Source organism: Chlamydotis macqueenii, chromosome 7 (genome assembly GCF_036417535.1).
Source record: "Chlamydotis macqueenii isolate bChlMac1 chromosome 7, bChlMac1.mat, whole genome shotgun sequence".
Taxonomy (NCBI): domain Eukaryota; kingdom Metazoa; phylum Chordata; class Aves; order Otidiformes; family Otididae; genus Chlamydotis; species Chlamydotis macqueenii.
Window position 1 is genome coordinate 14,826,372 of NC_141562.1, and position 20,219 is coordinate 14,846,590.

The 20,219-nt window shown below is 46.0% G+C and overlaps 2 protein-coding genes across 3 annotated transcripts in view; both read left to right on the forward strand.

Moving 5' to 3' along the window:
• Positions 1–662: 662 nt before the first annotated feature.
• CISD1 (CDGSH iron sulfur domain 1) lies at positions 663–9,861 on the forward strand. 2 transcript variants are annotated; one of them, XM_086752322.1, is made up of 4 exons: positions 666–796; positions 5,344–5,569; positions 6,195–6,400; positions 9,436–9,861. In XM_086752322.1, the coding sequence occupies exons 2-4, from the start codon at positions 5,500–5,502 to the stop codon at positions 9,523–9,525; spliced, it is 366 nt and encodes a 121-aa protein (XP_086608448.1). In that variant the 5' UTR covers positions 666–796; positions 5,344–5,499; the 3' UTR covers positions 9,526–9,861. The 2 variants fall into 2 exon arrangements, with proteins under 2 accessions (XP_086608449.1, XP_086608448.1); XM_086752323.1 differs by lacking the exon at positions 5,344–5,569 and having other exon boundaries at positions 663–796.
• A 9,128-nt stretch (positions 9,862–18,989) lies between these two features.
• Positions 18,990–20,219, forward strand: part of IPMK (inositol polyphosphate multikinase) — a 39,672-nt gene continuing 38,442 nt past the window's right edge. The window contains exon 1 of the mRNA XM_086752716.1: positions 18,990–19,370. Within this exon, the coding sequence (XP_086608842.1) occupies positions 19,124–19,370 (247 nt within the window). The 5' untranslated portion in view covers positions 18,990–19,123. The remainder of the gene's footprint in view (positions 19,371–20,219) is intronic.

Sequence of the window (20,219 nt, forward strand, 5' to 3'; positions counted from 1 at the left end):
CTGCTGCTGCTGCTGCCCCCTGGCGGCTGGGAGGCCGCGCGTCTGCGGCGCTTGTAATCTTTATACCGGCGCTTACATTTTATTGCATTTTGTGAGCAAGCTTTGTTTTGCTCTTATTCTTTTCCCCTCTAGGAATTCTGTGGCTGATAGGGAAACCGAAGCGCGGTCAGGCTGTTTGTGCTCCGAGAACAAAGGGTGTTTGAAGGTCAGGTCGTTCGCAGGCGCGCCGAGGCGTGAGGAAGAGGAAGGGAGCGGCGCGGAGCTTCGGTTACAGCACCTGCAACCGCCTGTCAGTAACGGGGCTGCGCGAAAGGTGCGCTGGGCGAGTCAGTCACGGGCTTGCAACTCCTTAATCAGGCACAGGGCTCTGATAAAATACCTTTTTTTTTTTTTTTTAAAGTAAAGCCCTGTGGTTTTTAGTGTAAACACCTGCATTTGTGAGGTGTAAGGCTTATCTCGCCATGCCTCTGCAGGGGAGGGCTGACACAACCGTACGCTCAGAGCGGTTTGCAGAGTCCCGGTAACGCGGGGCGCTCCGCAGCTAAGTCCAACCGCAACGGCACGGCGGTGCCCGCCACCCATGTCACGCTTACAGTCCTCAGAGCCAGCTTTACCCTCCTCCCCGCCACTCAGCACCGGCGGTACCCGCCCTCCGAGCCCGTTTTCTTCGCGGGGAAGCCTTTAAGAGGCGGGCCCGGCCGCCATCTTGTGGGAGGGCAGTGTGTGTGCGCCCAGCCGCGTGTGCCCTCTACGGCGTCGGGAGCGATGGGGACGGGACAGAACTCCGCCGTGCGGGGTAGGGGCGCGCCCGGAGTGGGGGTTGTGTCCCCGTGGGGGGAACGGGGCTGTGGGAGGTTGTGTCTCCATGTGGGGAGCGGGGCAGTGGGAGGGGGCGCGGCTCCACCCCGCGTTTCGCGCCCCGCCGGACCCCCGGGGACAAAATGGCGGCGGGGGCGCGGGTCCTCCCCGGGGCGGCTTCGATACAGAGGTGAATAAAATTCCCCTGCGGAGCCGGCTGGGGAAGGTGAGGGGCGGCGGCCCGGCCCCCGTGAGAGCCTGGAGGGAACCGAGCTCCGCGCCAGGCCCTTGCGTGCGGTTCGCCCCTCAGAACCGGTTCCAGCCCCCCGCCGGTTTTTATTTGGGATGAGGGACGGCCCGTTTCAGGCACCGCCGGCTGATTTATGCCTTTCCCCTGCCGCGTTGCAGTCGGGCTTTGCCATTTTTTTCAGGCCCTGTCCTTTATGTGAAGCCGCCGCCGCGTGTAAATTTCGTAGCAGCCTGTAAATTCCTGCGTTTTTAACTTATTCTCAAAGCCTGGAACTGTACAATAAGGATAACGGTGATGCATGTGTTGTGTAATGATTGACTTCAGCGGGGCAGGATGAAAGGGTTGGGATGGGTGGAGGACAGGGTGAAGTGCTGAATTATCTGATTTCTGCTAAAAAAAAAGGAGCTTCACCTGCGTGGCTTTGCTTTCCAGTTGCAAAGCTGCTTATGGTTTATGCTTTTAAACAGGGGACTCCATCCAGATAGATTTTTTTTTTTTTTTTTTTTTTGGAGGGGTGGTTACACTGCTGCTACAGAGGATGTTGGCAAAGGCATTGCTATAGTCTAAAATGGGCTATAGTGCTGGAAGGCTGTGCTTATTAAAATAACCAAACCAAGGCCCTGAGAATGACTTGATACTAGCTTGCAGACAGGTTGTGTTCCCAACGGCAGCTTACTGTCACTTATTAGCTTGCAAGAATTAGAACAGTTCCAGTATGCTTGGAATTGAGTAGAAAACTCAGTTTGTGGGGGATGGAGCAGAACGTGCTCCTATCTGAAAATAACTAATTTTCCTAACTGAAAATATCCTGCTTATCCCAGGAAAGCAGGGAACAGCCGATGAGAGCTGTCTGGGGGGTGCTTTGCTTAGGAGGAGGTGGTGTATGCTTAATGTGATTTCTGTCAAGATTAAACTTGATGAGTGCTTGGCGACTGGCAGGTCACAACTCTGTCTGTGGCTTGTATATGTCTCAGGCTGATTAATTTTGGAAATCATACTAATGACTTATTCCCTACTGAAAACTAGACACCATAAACTTCCTGTGTTTTAGTGGGATTTAATTCCTGGCAGAAATTCAATAGTTAATTGCTTCTGTGTATATCAGTGTGCGTATGTGGGGAAAGGTTACCCTTTGGGAGGCAGTGAATAGCACAGCTAGTGCTTTTTGTTGTGAGTGATGTGGTTGTTTGCAGGTGTGACCCTACGCTGACTGTGGATCTGATCATGCTGACTTGTCTTTTGCTGCTTATCAGCCAGATCCAACAATCTTTCTCCCTCAGGTGGCCTCTTTACCTTACAGTTTTGGTTAAATTAAGCATGTCAGTCATAATCCCATTTCTTGTGGATGCTGTGAAGTGGCAGAAGTTAATTGATCTGCTTGACTGGCTGGCTTTTACTCTTAGGCATTCAGTGCAGTCCATTATCCTGGACACTCCTGAGTAAGCAAGTGTCAAGTGTTTCTCCAGGCATGGCCTCAGAAAGGTGGCCTTTCCTTGTGGGCAGTTACACCTGGACTGTCATGAACAACTGTTGGACAATAGTAGCTTCTTCATTGGCAACAAAAGGAGGAGAACAATGCTGGAAGGTTGTAAGTGCCTCTGAAGCCAAAAGTACAGATCTTCATGTCTGGGGGTATTACTTGTAGCTGACTTTCAAATAGCGTGAACGCTTTTAAAGCAGCAGAGAGAGGCAACATGAAAATTGTCTCTTAGGACTGTTGTGGACTAACTTTTGTAGGGGTGCAGCTATTCCCCATGTTGTTGCTGGTTCCTGGAAAGTAAACTGATACATTTAGTAATGAGGATTGTGTGCTTCTGGTGGAGCCAAGCCCATCTCAGTTTCTTCACGTGCTTGTCAGTGCAGATGGTGAATATGTGTTCTTCCTGCAGATAAAATCTGAGTGCTCTGCTAGATCTACTTCTGTAGCCTAAATCTGGAAACATCCAGAGCCATTTTCTAGCTCTTTAGGGAGAGAAAGGAAAAGAAACTTTGTGATCCAAGCCTCTTCTTCATTAGGATATATATATTTAAAAAAAAAAAAATTCCCAGTATCAGCTTGTTGCTGTTCTCATGTTCTGGGTTTTTTTTTCTGTTTACTTCTGTGCACTGCCTGCTCTCCTGGGATTGCATTCTTTGGACTTCTGTTTCCTTCTTTCCATCTCTCTTCCCTTCTGTTCTCTCCTTGTGTGTTAATTTTTCAGGAGTTTTTGCCAAACCGTTTCCATTGTATGGTGCTTACAACATTGAAACAAATTTTCTGCCATTTTACACAGGCCTGTAGTGACTTGTAACACAGTGCTTTGGTATTATACCAGAATTGGGATTTGTTTAATAATAAATCAAAAGTTGCTCTTTGTTTTTATTTTTAAAAGAAACCCTTGACATTCCACATCAATGTCACTCTGTTAACAGATGCCTCTTGAAGTAATACAGGCATGACCTTAAAAGTTTGGCAGCCAACTGTTGAATTGGCACCGGAGGCCTCTTGAAAGAGAGTTTGAAGTACTTAAAAACTTCTTTGAAGTGTTTCTCTTCACAGATGCAGTTTTATGGTTAATTTAGTTTGAAAGGTGAAATGGGCATTCCAACTCTTCCTAATCTGTTTGTGAAACAGACAAATGATTAACAGCAAGGCTTATTACCTCTGAAAGTTTGCAGGCTGATACAATTATGAGAGAGAGAGTCCATTTGTTAAATTCAAACAGCTTTCATAAATTTACATGATGTTTATTAAGGCAATGCTGAAATTTAAATAATAGACTATTGCAATCGTTGGGATTTAATGTATTTTTGGTTGATGTAATTTTTCCCCCTGATACAGCTCCAGAGAAGTGATTTTTAAAAAGCTAATACAGTAAAAAACACACTGTTATCTATTATAAGGGGAAAAAAAAATATATATATATAAAGCTTTTTGTATGTATGCAGTCTGCTCATGTGAGTAATGTATGAATCTGGCCCTTGGGAGAAGTCAAGAGTCATTGAAATACAAGATGACAATTATTTTAAATTAATGATTTCTGCTTGTGATCCGAATGTGCTGTGCATGGTTATGTGGTAGGTGGCCTGAGGGATCTGGGTTAGCTGCAGTTGTGCAGCCTTCTAGATGTGCTGCAAGGCTGCTGAATTTTCGTACAGACTTTCCTGCTTGTGCTGTGAGTCGTAGAAGTATTTTTATCATCAGAATCTTTTCCTCGGCTGATTTGTTAAGCTGACCTGGACTTTTGGATGGGTGCAATAGAGGATCAGCTTCTTTAAGGTGTTGTTCAGTTATAGGAGTCAGCCTTGCTCTTCATTGAAGTCACTCTTTCTCTTTAGTTTCCTGAATGGAACGGATACAATCTATCACTGTCCCCTCCTCAGTTATTTAAAAACATTGATTAAGACTTGATCCATTGGTGTCGCATTAGCACCTTGGACAATCCTTGCAACTGCTGCTTTTCTGAAATCCCCAGTATAAGCTAGTCTCTGTTTTGCCTCCAGCTGTTGTAGCTGCACTCAACATTTCATCAGAAATCGCTTTAAACTCATCAGACCCAGCTTGTCCCTGAACTGGCTGGGTACCTCCTCCCTGCCGCAGCCCTGCTCTGCTTGGGGAAACGTGTGCAAGTGAGAAGGGGAAAGGGTGCCGCAAACTCCCTGTGATGGCTTTCCATGGGAGAACCTGCTCCCTCTGATGTAAGATGTGGCTGTCGTTTGAATTAGTTTGGGCTGTTTTGCTAAATTAAAGCAGATTTTCACAGAATCCAGCGTATGTTGGTCTCTTCTACTTTATTTCCTAAGAAAAATTATCTCGGAAGGATTTCTGCATCTTTTACTCCTTTAGTAAGATGCTAAAGGAATGCCTTCCTTCCCTGATCTTACAGGACTTCAGACTTCATACAAATATTTGTCTAATTCCATGTATTGCCACATCCAGACCCTTGTGGATCAGCATAGTGCATATGAGCTAACGTAGTGTTTTAGCTGAGGAAAGGGCTTGGTATGGATTGTGGAAGAGGCTGTGGGACAGGGCAAAATACCTTCTTGATCCTTTTAGTGCCAGCTCACAGTGGCAATACAACAAGTCAGCCATGGAAAGCAGCAAGAACTAACAAAGGCTTTTTGTTTCTTCTTACCCTTTAGAGTTAATGTAGTAATGTCTCTTGCTCCAAAGGTGCCATGTGGCTTGGTGTCTTTAAAATCCAATGAAGGGCAAGATATAAATTCCCAACTGGAAACTTTACGGGTTTTTTTTTACGTTGTGTAAATGTGCTAAAATTTAAATCCCTGTTTGGTTTTCTATTTGTCCATAGAGTCAGCTGAATTCTGTGTGTACACGTTAGGAGTGCATGTGTGAGTAGAAGTGGTGGATAAAAAGCAAAAAAGGAGCAGCTGCCTGCAGCTCTGAGGGAAATGGCCAGGGCTGTTGCCACAACGAGAACCTTTGGGCCAAAGTCCAGCGTATTTTCATGAGGCAGAGAGGAAATAAGAGTCACAAAAAATCTGGAAAACTCCTTGCAGAAAAGGAAATGATACCAAGTGAGCAAGACTGCAAAGACTTTTGAGATACGTGGAGGGGAGGAAAAGTGAGGATGGGAGGTGGTGGAAAGAGGACTTTTTAATGGAAGTTGTCTTTCAGAGTCAGGACCTAATCCAGTTAAAATACCAGTACCCATACCTTGGGGGGATCCTCCTTGAGTTGCTGATGCTGAGCATTCTTCTTTAGTGACTTTCCTGCAATTGAAACGAACAACAAGGGGGGTTTGCTGCTACAGGGTGTACTTAGAGCTGGTTTACTGTGCTGTACTTGGGAACGCTGTACTAACAATGCTGTTATCGCAGATTCCCAAATAAAAGGTTAAAAGAAAACCCCAAACCCTGCCAGGTTCATCCTCACCCTTGCCTAGAAGGGATTGGGGTGAAGGAGAACTCTGATTAGGAGAAAGAAGATTAACTAGGTCACAGTCAAAAGAACATATTCTTCTCAAGTGCTGCGTTACTACTACAGAACAAAAAGGTCTGTTGGAAAGTAAAGGGGTTGCCACAAGCATGAAGACATTTAATACTAAGCAGTTTTAATGGAGTGTTGTGGTCAGGAAGTGACAGTTGCTCTTTTTTTCTTCCCTTTTTTTTTTTTCTTCTTTTTTTTTTTTTTCCCCCCTAGTTGAATGGATTGCTGCAGTCTCCTTAGCTGCTGGAGCAGCTGCTGTTGGATATCTAGCTTACAAAAAATTTCTCTCTAAAGACAAATGCTGCAAAGCAATGGTGAATCCCCATATCCAGAAGGATAACCCCAAGGTAGTCCATGCATTTGATATGGAAGATCTGGGAGACAAGGCTGTGTACTGTCGTTGCTGGAGATCGAAGAAGGTAAGAGAAGAATAAATGGTCCAGTTCCTTTTATGTGCATGCCTCTTTCAACAAAACTATTTTCAAACTGCTTTATTTAGAGGAAACTAACTTCTTTTTGAGAAGCCTCTTGGTATACCAGAGCTGGTGTCAAATTTTCACTTGCGGTGTCTGATCCCATCGTCAAATCCTGTAGATGGGGTGAGTGTAGAATTGTTTCGGGAAGAGCCTGACCTGCCCAGATTTGTTAGGGTGATACTGCTGTTCTGTCCTGACTTTATTGTCTTAGTACTGCTGTGTACCGTATATAGCTGCCTTTTGCCACACAGATGAGTACAGCGGTGATCTATTTCCAATGGTGATGAAGGTAAAGTAAAAATAAGTCATTGTGGTAAAAAGCTTTTGAAGAATCTAGACAGATAACTTAATGCAGTTGTGCCCTAGCAACGCGAAAGAGTTGTATGTATAATCCCAAAGTAAAGCTAGTGAAATAATGATGCCATACTTTAAGCCTCTGTTTTTAAGCAATTAAAAGTTTGGCCTAGACACTAGTCCAACTTAACTTGTGTATGAAGTTGGGTTGCCTCAGTTGCCTAAAATTAGCATAATTAGCATAAAATAAGCATGATAGTTCTTTTCAGAACTACCGCTGTGGCTAAATTATACAGATCTCGGCTATGCCAAATGTTGTACATCTCTACCTCAGATTTAAATCGGATTTTACAGTGTTATTGAACTGCCATGAGGGACAGCTTTGGAAAAGAAAAAGGGGGAGGAGAAAGGCTGCTCTAAGTATCTGCACTTTGTTTTAATATCTGAATTTGAGTTTACTTCAGGTTGCAGTAGTGTAGGCACCACCTTCAATGCTTATACAAGAAGAAATAATCCTAATTTGAACCTTGGTGTTACTTTCTGCTCCCTACTCTCTTTTCTAAATGGAAATGGAAGATAGTGTCTGATCTTAGTGGTTGCATTGCAGTTCTTGACAGTCAGCTGGGATAAGCTGAGCTGTCCAGATCACTGCACAATTCCCGCAGGATGTGAGCTTTGGCTGCTATTGCTAGCCTGCTTTATCTTAATCTCTTAATGATCAACGTGGCCCAGGATCCACCTATTCACTATCTGGTCTTCAAGGTGACCAAGTGGATGCTCTGGAAAACTGGTGGTGGGTTTGTTTGGGTTTGGTTGTTGGTTTTTTTTTGGTAATGTGGTTTTTTGTGGGTTGTTTTTTTTTCTTTTCTGAGAAGTTCAAGTCTAGTGTCCCAGCCCCTAGGAGCCAGTAGTTCTGAGATCAGCTGACCCAGCGGCTGAATTGAGAGCAGTCAAGAGTTGGTGGCTGTTAAAGATGTCTTGATGCTATCTGAAGCCTGTGAATCCCACCATTTTTGTCACTTGCAAACTTGAAGTGATAGTGTTGCTGTAGCTGGACTTTGGGCTTACCTTCTTGGGACATGTGAGATGTTAATGTCTGATGGAAGCTGCGTTGACGCTTCTGTGAAGACCAGTGAACTGTGATGTTGCATGGAAAAACAACTGGCCTAGGAACATCTGGGCTGGAAGCTGGTCAGTGTCCCAAGAACACAGTGTCTTGTTTGCTCAGATTTTTTCCAAGTATCTGTCAGTATCTACTCACTGAGTCACAAATGACTGATTTGATGATAAAGTTCCTGCATGAATCAGCTTACGTGAGTATTCTCCAAATTCAGGGTTTCTTTATTTGGAAACATCACCTGCCATTTATAGCGTGGGTTTTGACATTTTGTAGCTTTGAAAAACAAAAAACCCCACCTCACCTTTATTCCTCCCCCAACATACTACCCTACAGGGTATGTGGCTTTATTTTTAGAGCTCTAGGAAATCTTTTTTTTCAAGTATATTGTTTTCATTATATTGTTTTCGTGCAGTATTTTGAAATATTTTATTCTAATTAAGCATGGGTGATAGGATGGTAACTTTTTTCAAGGGCTATGACTGAGGCATGAACATTGGGATCAGTGGAGCGTCGAAGACTTTTTGATTGTGACTGTACTGCGAGGGAATATTGCTGTTGCAAAGGCAAAAGCTGAGTAACGCCCCACTTTGATTCCCATTACTTTAAGCAAGCAAAATAGCAACTGGATGCAAAACACTGGTGTGTGATTTCTGTGATCGTCTGCAGCGGAGGCATAGCCCTGAAAACGCATTCTTGAGAAGCGATGGGATCTAACTTCCCTCTCGTGGTTCGCAGAATGTCCTTTGGCTCTTGCACGTGAAAAGAGCTGCCCAGGAACAGCTGGCTAAAGGAGTCCCTGCTGGTCTTGCTCTGATCAGGCTGTTTCAGGGTGTTTTTTATATGGAACAAGCAGTTCTTCAAATTACTTCCTCAGTCCTACCCTTAAAACCCCCTGATGATTAGCCATGTCAGTTGGAAGTGCAGTTTATTTCCATCAGCAGGTCAAGATCCTAATGCAGAAGTCAGCTTGCGCAAGGAGACCTTTGTGTCGATGAGATAAGCTAGCTGTGTCAGGATGAAGCAAAGGCAGCCTGCCACTCTGGACACAGGACTAATATGTAGGTGTCTCTCTTAAATAAGAGATGAGCTGGGGAAACTGTCCTTTTTTTATCATGTGCTACAGAAAACCAGGAAAAAACCACCAGCTAAGGATCTCCTCCTGTTTCTCTTCCTTGCCCCACTTATCTTCTCTAACTGCACGCAACTCTGGCTCTTGCCTGGGAAAATAGAGTGTGGGACAAGGTTGAGAGCAAGATACTCCAGGTATGTTACAACTGAAGCTCTGCTTGGGCTGCGTTTTCCTCATAGTGGCCTGCGGCAGGAACACAAAATAGAGTGGAGTAGAGTTGCTGCTTTTTCTTAAGAAGCCTCTTGTCCACTCTGTGCTTGTATGGACAAAACTAGTGTTTAGCCAAAATTCAGGGAGAGCCGAGACGCCAGCACAAAAGGTACAGTCTGCCGTCGCAGTGGATTTAATGAGAAGAAGTTCTAATGAACTTCCAACCTAGGTTCTTAATTCTGATTCTGGATGTACTTTAAATGTGTTTATTCTTTCTCTTTTCAGTTCCCGCTGTGTGATGGCTCTCACACAAAGCACAACGAGGAAACTGGTGACAATGTTGGGCCTCTGATCATCAAGAGGAAGGAGGCGTAGAGTGGACGGTAGAAGCTACAAAACAAATATCTGACAAATCCTCTGCTCACTTGTAATCGGGGGAAAAACCACAAATTCTTTGTCATGCCACTGAAGACTTTCCAGTGTAGTTATATACATCAGGCTTCAGCATGTGTATTTTCTCTGATGCTTGTCTGGTTTTAATCACTACAATGCATACATTTCCTAAATAGTCATGGTTTAAATTTTTTGTCCTGTAAAGTGTGTGTACCCTTTCATTGAGTATGAAACTAAAACGACGCACAGAATGTACTTCATCAGAAGATAGGTATTAAATTATTTTGAAATAAATGTGTACTGCTCTGAGGCTATTCAGTAGGACGTGTGTTCAAAAGGTAGATCCTACGATCCTGGAGGGGTTCTGTAGTCACAGGTCTGGATAGATATCTATGTAAAAGGCAGCGGCAGGAAAGAAACTATGGTGCCAAAATGCAGCTTGACCTCCGATTGTGCTGCATTTTCTGCAGGTGTCATGTTTGGCCTATTACACTACTGTTCTGTAGTGTAATTGGCTTGTTACACTACTGGCTTCTGTAAAAGAACAAATTTAAAATTGCTAACTTTGAACAGACAACATAAAAGGCTTATAGCAAAATGAGGCTAAAGGGCAACTTTACCTTTGATTTTACAGCAGTGTTGAAACTTGACCCTACTACCATATGATACCAAGAACTACTACCGGCACTGCAGACCTGTATTGAGAGTAGGGTTAGGAAGGTGGTCTCTCTGAGAGCTTTCTTAATAGACAAGTGGAATGATAGGAAGTGCTCAGAGTGATGGGCAGGAGGTGGCAGGGTTGTCTGTGCTGCTGGAAAGCCTTGGTTTCACTTGCAGTCTCTAGCAGTGAAGCCAACTTCCCGAGACCACAGGATGCTTCTGTGGAGGAGGCTATGTCGATTTATTCCAGAAGCTAAAATAAAAACTGAAACCCCACCCATCGTTACTCTCTGCTTCATCATTGCTCTGGCTGGTTCTGGAGGACTCTTCCCGCTGCGGAGGGAGGAGACGCACCTCTCTTACTAAGTGGCCTTAGGCTCTATGTGTCTTAAGTAACTCCTGCCTACCTGGGCTAACTGTTAATGCAGTTCAGCTGTTTTACCAAAAGAACTGACATGGACAAGGAAAGGCTTTGGCGACAGCTAGAAACAGCAGGGAAAGGATGAGACAAGGAGAGCTCTTATCCTCCTTCCCTGTGGCGCTTCTCTGACATGGTTGCATTAATGGCTACAATGTCGGTTTCCTTAAATAGCTTTGATTTATCAACATGCAAATGACTACAAACCAAAACCCAAAGACTGAAGTGGCGGAGGGCAGTTTTGTATTAAACCCAGTCCGTTAGCATAACTGCAGCCTTTATAAGATTGAGCTCTCTGTCTCCTAGGACAGAGAGGCTACCTTGGAGCTAGAGGAAAGTAGCTGACATTTTAACCTGGACTCTTAAGGCTTTTTCCGGGTGATTGAGGCAGTTGACGTTTTATTTAATTTTTTTTTAAGGGTGTGGTTGGGATGACTGGTTAAGATGGAAGAAAATGTTTTGCATATTCTCAGTGTGAGACTTTGAGAGGCTGAGGTCTTAGCTGACTGGTGTGCACTTTGGCAGAAGGCACAAAAAGTAGAGACGGTGGTGCAGAAGAAAGAGGGTTTGCAGGTGGAATGCTATAGTAGGGGCAACTACTGTCTGTGAGAGACCTCTGCTTGTAAGAAGTTAGTCAAATACATTTAGTTTCTATCTCTTCTTCCTGTCTTGACTGTCAAGGTACTTGGTATTTTTTTACTTGGCCGTGTACTGATGCATATGGAAAGTTATTTTAACCTTTAAATCATCAAATACATTGCTTTAATCAAAAACAAAGTTATTTCTGTATTATTAGAATATGACACTGGATATTTCTGTATTTTTGTCAAATACACGTTTGAGCTCATCTTAATCTCGTGGTTGTAACGTCTGTGTTAGCTCATGAGTGTGCTGTTTCTTTCAAGGGAGAGTTACACTGTGAGTAGTGCTGTGCACCAATGCTGCTGTAATAGTAAACCTGTGTCTGGGTTGAGTTTTCCTTCTGAGATTTCTTTTCCTCTTGAGGGAATAAAAGTTCACTGAAAGCTGCATTAGTGTTGTGAGAGATGAAGTCCTGAACTTTCAAATGAGTCTCCTAAGTCATAAAATTATTTCCTGGAGTTTGAGCATCAGGGAATTGGGCTCTATGAGAAGCTTTTGGTCTTGGGAAGCAAAGATGCAGAAGCAGTCTTCGCTGATCTACACCCTGGTGAGTTTGTTTTGGAGAAGTGCCACACTTATGAATGTTGAGACCAAGTGGTTAAATCTTATTTTGACGCACGTGCGAGTTTGTGTAGTGTACCTAAAAGCTCCTGTTACTCATACATGTGAGCTATTCAAAAATGATAATAAAAAGAGGTACTTGAATTTGAGTAAACAGGTTTGCCTGCAGTCTTGATGAGCATCACAGAGAACACTTCAACTTTTTTTTTTTCCTGTAGTGTTATCGAGTTTTGATAGTCTGAGTGCTTGCCTGCTCTGATATTTTCTGAAATCTGTTTAGTGCTTTCCTCAAATGATGCCTAGAATATGACGCAAATTCATTAGGTCTTTGCCAGGTTTTGACCACAAAGAAGTTCTTCTGCAAATGTGCAATTTTCACATCAGTTTGAAACTCCTACATGAAGATGTGGTACAAATCTCTCATAGATAAAGCACTGGAGGATTCCTGTCCCAGAATCAGACTGTGTTTCCATTCCACGTTGTTAATTTTCAACATATAAGTGTTCATGAGGAAGGTGAACAAATTGAAGTACTGATTCTGCAGTAATTGAGTGTGACTCATCAAAATCATCTGAATGACAGATGAATTGAAGTGCTGCTAGAATCAGCAGTCTTGAAGAGGAGATGGCTGTAAGGTACAGGTATTTCCTGCACGTTTAATCCGAGCACCATTAATCTCATGGGTAGTTTCAAATGGTGGAGGCCAGCATTGCAATCACACAATGGTCCACTAGGAGGAAACAAACGCTGTGAAATGGATGCTCCTTGATGTGGGCAGTACTGGTTTTAAGCGGTTTTTTATTCATGCATGTATTCATGGGGGTTTTTTTGTTTTCTTTTTTTTTTCCCAGCACTGTTGCTGTCTGTCTGAGCCCCGGCATCCAGAAGAGCTGCATAAACGTGTTTGGGACTAAACAGCTTTTCATGCACGGAGGCTCACGCACTTTGAATCCAGGAATTGTATTGCCAGTTCCCTGACAGCCAGCAGCAGAGCAGACTACAGGCCCTACTAAAATTTTCCCCGTATTGTTGCAGTTTGGACCTTGTTCTGGTACTGCTGTGGTATGTAAAATCTATTTTGCACAGTTGCACAGCAGTTAGAGTGTGCAATTAGGATTTTCCTTTCAGTGTAATACAGCTAGATAAAGACATGGAAGCGTGAGTCACTGCTGTATCACAGTGGCTCACTCTAGTAACAGAATAACATTTTATAATAGCAGGAAGGATAAGAATGTAGGTGTGAAATAAAACATTGGTGTTGCAAAGAAACCTTCCTGTCAGTTGGATACCCGTTCCCCCAATTGCTTTGTGCGCCCTGGCTTGTTCTGCCCTGGTTTTCCCGCACTGATGAGCGGGCTCTCTGCATCGGTAGGAGAATGATCGTTTTCCTAGAGCCATCATTAATTTAGGATGCGTACCAGGAGCTGCTGCTTGAAGCTCTCTGCTGCTTGTTTTCTTCTGTAGTGGTGGTGTTGCATTTCATTGCACCTCTTAATACCACGAAGCGTAAGATGTCCAAAGTGGCTGCTCATTAGCTTCTGGGGCAAAGCGCTTGTATTAGCCAAAAAGTTACCCCTGAGAGCCAAAGGGGTTATGTGCCTTCAGCAGACATCTGTGACTGTGGTTTTTTTCTTCCTCCACGCCCACCTTTGTAAACTGTTCAATTAGATGTGCAATTATAATAGAAGTATTTACCAATACGCTCCCTGAAGTCAGTAAAATCACCGTAGGTTTACGTGACTGTAGCAAAGCAGAATTCAGTCCACCTCTCCTGTGCAGTTTGGACTGGTAAGGAAGGATTTATCAGGGTTCTCAAACAACTTCGGATTTCTTCAATATGCAGAAGTTGCATGCATCTCATGTAAGCACAGAGAGATAATTTCTCTTGTTATTTTTCTCCTAGCTGAAGACTGAACCATCCCTCCTCTCCAATTTGACATTGCACTCTCCTTAATCCACTCTGCATCCTTTTTGTCATGCAGACTGCAGTTTTCTTTTGGTGTTTTTGAATGCATGGCACACTTACAGGGAAAAAAAAAAAAAGTGCCTTCTGCTCTCCGGGAGAAGCCTGTGCAAAAAGAAGGAGCTTCCTGAGCGTGCCAGAAATTACGGTTTTAATGTGTGAAGCATTCAAAATTCAGCACACTGCAAGGATCTCTGTTCAGTAGCTGGAATGTTTGTTCGGTTCAGTCAAGTCAGCTGGCAACAGAAAGGCAGCAAAATTAATGATAAGGTCACTGACTGCGTAACTTTTCTCAAATACTTTTCTGCAGCTGGCAAATATCACCATACATGGATAAGATGTGGTCAAGACGCGCTGTCTGTTCACCGCTGGGACTCTTGCTTGAGACTGGGATGCTAAAACAACGGCCAGAACAGACTTTCACTTCAGTAACTGTCAAGTTAGTTGCTCGTTTGAAGCAGTGTGATCTTGCTCTTTCAGTGCATTTCTTGGCTGCCACATCCATGTGGGTTAAATTACTTTTTAAGGGTTTAAATTCTGTTGTTTTGCAGACGAAGTCCAGGAGCAGAATACTGTTTTATAGAAGGGACTTTTTAAAATGCCAGTTGGCAGCGGGTTTAGTCACTAAATAGGTGTTTAATTTTACTGCAGGAGGAGGCAATGTTAGTAGCCTCTAGGGAAAGACAGAGAGGCATTTGAAATAAACCTCTTGGCATGTTAATCATTTTAAATCAAGTACCAGGGTTATCCTACAGCATTAGGATGTGACTGGTAAAATGCCATCGTGCGTGCCTGAGCAACCCCCTGACAGAGCCAGAAAGCCGTACGTGGAAAATCTTTGTTTAGAAAGACAAAGGGAGTAATCTTTATCTACCTGTAAGCCATGGGATCAGGAGATGGTACTAAAGACTTCGCTTTAATGCCTCTGTTTCAGAAAGAAGCACAACTTCTTGCCCAAGGAGGTCAAAGCACACACGTCTCATTGCCGTTTGCTAGGGCTGGAGGCAGCTAAAATATGTTCCACCAATTTAGACTCCCCACAAATCATGGTTTAATTCCATCTTCTGCACCAGTTAATTAATGGTATGTTCCTATTCTCTGTGAGAGACCAGCCGTGGAAGCCGGACGAAATACGTGGTGCGCTGAGGCTACACAGAGCAGCCAAATTATGCCTTTTGTCTTTCAATGGTCTTTCTGATGTTGGCCAACATTTTGTTGGGGTTTTTTTGGCTGCAGACGTACGCCGGGCTGATGATCTCAGACAACTGTCAACAGCGACTTCAGGATCTCTTTCCTGGGCCGTGACAGCCGGCTCCAGGATCAGCGTCAAAGAGCTTTGGTTTGGATTATTTTCCTCTACGTGCGTTACCCTATGTTTATCCACATTGAAGCTCCTATGCCAACATTGTGCCTTTTGCTCAGTTTTGTGAGATCCTGCAGGGCTTCTGTGCCATCGGTGTGGCGTTTGACTGCTCTAAGGAGGTCAGGAGCATCCACAGACCTGGAGACTTTGTGCACGCTCCCTTCTGTGGCTCGTGAATGAAGATGTTGAATAAAACTGGTCTTAGCAAACACCCGCTGCTGCCTCCTCTCCACCATGAAAGCCCTTCCATTTGCCTTCCACCCCTTAACCGCCTGTCAGTCCAAACATGAACCTTTCCTCCAAATTCTGTGCTTAGTTTCTCTAATGATCACCAACGAAAAAATAAAACCCGAGGACAAAAGGAACTATTGAAATGAGCTTCTCACCTTTGTAGTCCTTGTAGCTTTCTAATACAAAACAGACCTCCCAAAATCGACAGCTGCGGTTCTGTTTGTAGAAAAGGGGATCCAGAAAATAGAAAATTGCCGTGAATTAACCTCACAGTCCTTTTCCAAACATACAGTATTATCTCCAGAGAGCATAAGCTTTTGACGCCATCCCTTTGTTTTCATCCTGGAAAACCCCAGATGTACTCGGTTGCCAGGGAGGAGAGCAGTTGTCAGAGTTTGCATCAGTCAGAGCCAAGTAAAATATTAATCATGGTGGGACCTGATGCCTGAGCAAAAAGGCAGTAGCTAGGAAAGAAAGCAAGATAGCACCATTGAGTTTTACAGCTGCAACAGATAAGGGTAGTTTACATTTTCCTTTACTTAACAAGAATAAAAAAGATAGCAGTTAATTTATCAAAGGATTAAAAACCCTGAGCTTTTTTAAGAAGGCAACCTTCTGCTGTGAAATGGTGACGAAAAAGAACCCCAGCAGGGCTACAACCTCCACACTGCTGTGACGACATCTGTTGTGCACCAAATGAGCCGGCCGGGCCCTCCTGCCAACACAAGTACCGCTGCAGATGCGCTCGCCCCTCCAGCAAATTCTTGGTTTCACTGATTGATGTGTCTTACCAGGACTGCACGTCTGGCTCTGTTGCAATCTGTTCGGCCGGCAGAAGCTACGCAAGCGCGGCCGCCTGCTGCAGGAAGTGGCTCTGCGGGCAGCAGGATCCACGTCGCTCGCCCAGACCTCGCGCCGAAGACACGGCTCCGGCAGAGGAGTGGTATTTTTGGCGAGATGGGGAAGAAGTGGCTGTGAACCATCCAAAGGGACGCTCAAAAACCCAGCGGTGCTTGTTGTCAGCATACCTGTGGAGTACCAATGTTTTGGCCAAGATCCAGCCCCACTAATCTGTTTACCTAACGTCCCCCTGCACTTCCACTGAAGTATGAGCTTATTTCCTGCACCAAACTACCCTGCCTCTTGCGGTTAGTTATTAACTAGCTGTTGTGTTTGAAAAAGGGCTTTATTTCACAGAAATTGACTCTTTTGTAATCCTGGCGCAGTTTGGGGGAGCTTTGCAATCTGTCGCTGAGACATCCTCTTGCAGCCCAAAGCAGTTTGTGCGAAATGACTAAGTGCGTAATATTTATTATTATTCTATTGTTAGTGTTTACATTTTCGTCAGAACCGTGAGGTAAGATTGTTTGCCAGCAACAAAGAGTAACCCAGAATTAGGCATAATTGTGCCAAATGCATTTTGTTCGGGGGAGATTTCCAGCCACGTGCCCCTTCTTTAGGAGCTGTTTGCACCCCCTTTTTCTTTCTCTTTGAGTGCAATTGCACAGCCCAGCGATGAGAAGTTTCCTTGGGAATCTTGCTGGTAGGTTCAGCTTTCAGCGGAAACTCTTCCAGTATCACACTCTGTGGAGAAAATAATTATTTGTCGTTTCTGGTGTTCTCTTGGTTTCGCTTGTTTTATTTTAGGAGAAGTCGCCAGATAAGATTAGTGAACTCCGTGTGCTGAAGCGTGAGGGTGGAATGAGTGAGCGGAGGACAGAGTCTCGCGTCACTTGATTTCTATATGCATAAATCTGACTAAAGCAAATACTAAGGAAAAGGAAATAGTCAGTGTTTACTTATTCCAATTACTCATGCTTTCTTATTTCTTTTAATCCCCTCCAGGTCCATTTCTGTTAGCTCTAAGGATATCTAGAAGCTATTAGTTCAGGATTAGGTACCTGAATAGCCTTTAAATTCCAATTTTTTGCCTTTTAATTCTTTTTTTTTTTTTGCCATTAAGATTTCAAGCTGAGGTAGATCGCAGTGTTAGATGGGCACTCATGCAAGTCTGAAATGGCATCTGTGTTTTTCTCACTGCATTTAGACTCTGATCAAAGTGTCTCGCATCTCCCCACGGGGAAATATCTTTCCGCAAGGCTCAGGCTGGCATCCCAACCTTGCAGCAGCTGCTGCCACCGAGGCCGGGAGCCTTCCCTCTGCCAGACACGTACCACTTGTGCTTTTCTTTCTCTGTACTCCTCAGTAATTTTTTTTTTGGTGCAAGGCTTGACCAACCTGCGGCACTTCTCTCCTGCGTCAGCACCCCCCTGGGAAAATTCAGCGTTGAGGAACTGAAGATAGGAGCTTACGCTTGAACCATCTGACTCTGAATCTTTAGGGCTGGACAGTAACAACTGATGAGAAGGGGATATTTGGGAGAGAGAAACTAACTTTTCTGACCAGCCTTGTTACTTCAGAAAGGATCTTGCTGAGTTGTTACCACTGTCTTCCCCATCTTACCCAGTTCAGAGAGGGAAACAAATTGTTCCATGAACAACAAACTAATGAAACTCAGTTTTGATAGATTTATATGCTATTGCTCCTTCTTCTCACCCTTCAATACCCTCATTTTCCCTGTCACCTTCCTGTTCCTTTGACACTTTAATTTCCCCAGTAAATCCCCCAAATCGCCATCCAGTTGTCCCAACCACCTGCCACGTCTCCCAGCTATGGGATGGGGAAGTGGTAGCATGTAACCTGTGAGCTCACCGCATTGTTGTTCCTCTAACGTCAAGGGTGACTCCTGATGTGGATCACCCAATTTTTACAGAACCTGAGGGAACATTGTTTACCTGCTAAAATCCGTTTTCATATCTCCATTTTCATATCTCCATTCTTGTTTTGCCCTTCCTGCATCCTACTAATGCTAAACACGACTTGATGCTGGCAGGTACTGCGGCAAAAGTGCAGGTCTGATCTTCACAGAGCTCAGATAAAGGAAAGAAACGGCAAAAGGAGCAGGCAGTAACTACAGGCTGGCAAATACAGCTGATATATGCCCTAGAGAAAAGAAATGTTAATAAAGTTTCCCGCCCAGGCAGTGGGCTCTGGGGTCCTGTGAGTGAGCGCAGGGCTTGCACATGCCTTCCTCTACCCGTGGGGGGTTAAAATTCAGATTAGGGATGAACGCCCTCACCTCAGAGCCAAGGCCAGCACCTGCAGAGCTCGGTAAGGCTCCGTTTTAGGCTGCTTTAAAGGTCCTCATCCACTTTAAAGGTCTGACGCTATTGACACGCCTCGTAGTCCTGCTGAGCTCCTGGGGAGAAAATAAACAAACCAGGGCATGACGGTGAACCGATACAAAACCCAGGAGGATGTGGGGCGCCTCTCTGGTTACCGGGACCCGGCCGCGGATGCCCCCCGGGGGCGCAGGCGCTTTCGGCCCTGCTGCCTCCGCTGAGCCCGGGCTCCGCCCGCCACGGCCTCACCGGGGAGCCGCCGCCGCGGCCTACCCCACGGGCCGACACCCCCTCCGCCCCCCCCGGCTCCTCCCCGCCGCGGGCCGGTCGGCGAAGGCGGAGCCGGGTGCGGGGCGGGGCGGTGCAGCGGCCAGTCGCTGCCTCAGCGGCGGGGTGGGCGGTGCGGCCGCGGTTGCGGAGCGGCGCGGCGCGGGGTGATGGAGCCGCGGGCCCTCGCCGCCCGCGCCCCGGCACGTAGCGCTCGCTGAGGCCCGCCCGCCGCCGTCGCCGCGCTGCGGCCATCCCCTCCCCGCACCCCCGCCACCCCCCAGCCCCGGGAAATGGCCACGGAGCCTCCGCAGCCGGTGCCGCCCGCGGCGGGGCGCCTCGAGGGCGGGCGCGGGCACTGCGCGGGAGGCGAGGCGGAGGAGGAGGAGGAGGCCGCGGCCCAGCCGGCGCTCGCCGCTTCCCCGGGCCCCGCGGCGACGACGACGACGGCGGCGGTGGGGAGCCGGCGGCGGGGGCTGAACGGCTGCGTGCCGCTGTCGCACCAGGTGGCCGGGCACATGTACGGCAAGGATAAAGGCGGTGAGCGGCGGCGAGGGGTGCGGGGAGGGGGGCGGTGGCGGCCGGTTCCTCGCCCTCCCCTTGGTTTTAATTCTTCCGAAGCCGGTTTGCGGCGGGGCGGCTTTGGCTTCCATTCTCCTCACGTCCCGCTGGCGGCGACCGGTCGCTCTGCCGCGGGGTTGGGGAAGTGTGGAGGGGGGGACAGTGGCGGCAGGAGCGGGGCAGGCAGGGCCCGGGGGGCTGAGCTCCCCAAAAGGCCTCAGCGGTTGAGCTTCAGTTTAACGGGCACCTTTTTTAAAAAAAAAAAAAAATTAAAAAAAAAGGGAGAATTCAGGGTATGTTGCAACTAGGCTTTATCTAAAGGGAACCCCCAAACTTATGGCCACCAGAAACTTCAGCAAAATGTTAATTAGTAAGCGTTTTAGCAACCTGGGGCAATTTATTAGTTGCTTGCTTATTTGATGGCAGGTCCCAAGCAATGGCTAGTAAGCGGTCTGATAATACAGATACAACGAGAATACCGCATTCTTGCAGCGTGCTGCCGCTAGCTTTAAATTCCTGTTTTAATTCCAGGCTGAGGAGTGAGGTGTCGGGCCTTCTGAGGAAGGTGCCTGTTAACGTAGGCAGCGGTCAGCGCCGGAGGGAGCGGCCAAGTTATCGTTGCCAAAGGGCATTTCCAGGACATCACGTTTGGTGTAACTCCTCCTTCTGAGCCAAATTCGAGGTGTTTGACTCTCAGCGTGCCCTTTGGGAGTAGCTGTCGTGAGTGCCTGCTGTCACATTGCCTTTGAACCCCGTAGGTAGGAATGGCCTCTGCCGAGCAGGCCGAGGGCTGAACTTCAGAACCCCTTCCACCGTCGGTGAGTGCAA

Excerpts from the sequence above, each read along its gene's own strand:
- CISD1 (XM_086752322.1), top strand. The coding sequence starts at position 5,500 with ATGAGGCAGAGAGGAAATAAGAGTCACAAAAAATCTGGAAAACTCCTT. Across the intron at positions 5,570-6,194 it reads AGAAAAGGAAATGATACCAA|TTGAATGGATTGCTGCAGTC; the intron begins GTGAGCAAGACT and ends TTTCCCCCCTAG. Across the intron at positions 6,401-9,435 it reads GTTGCTGGAGATCGAAGAAG|TTCCCGCTGTGTGATGGCTC; the intron begins GTAAGAGAAGAA and ends TTCTCTTTTCAG.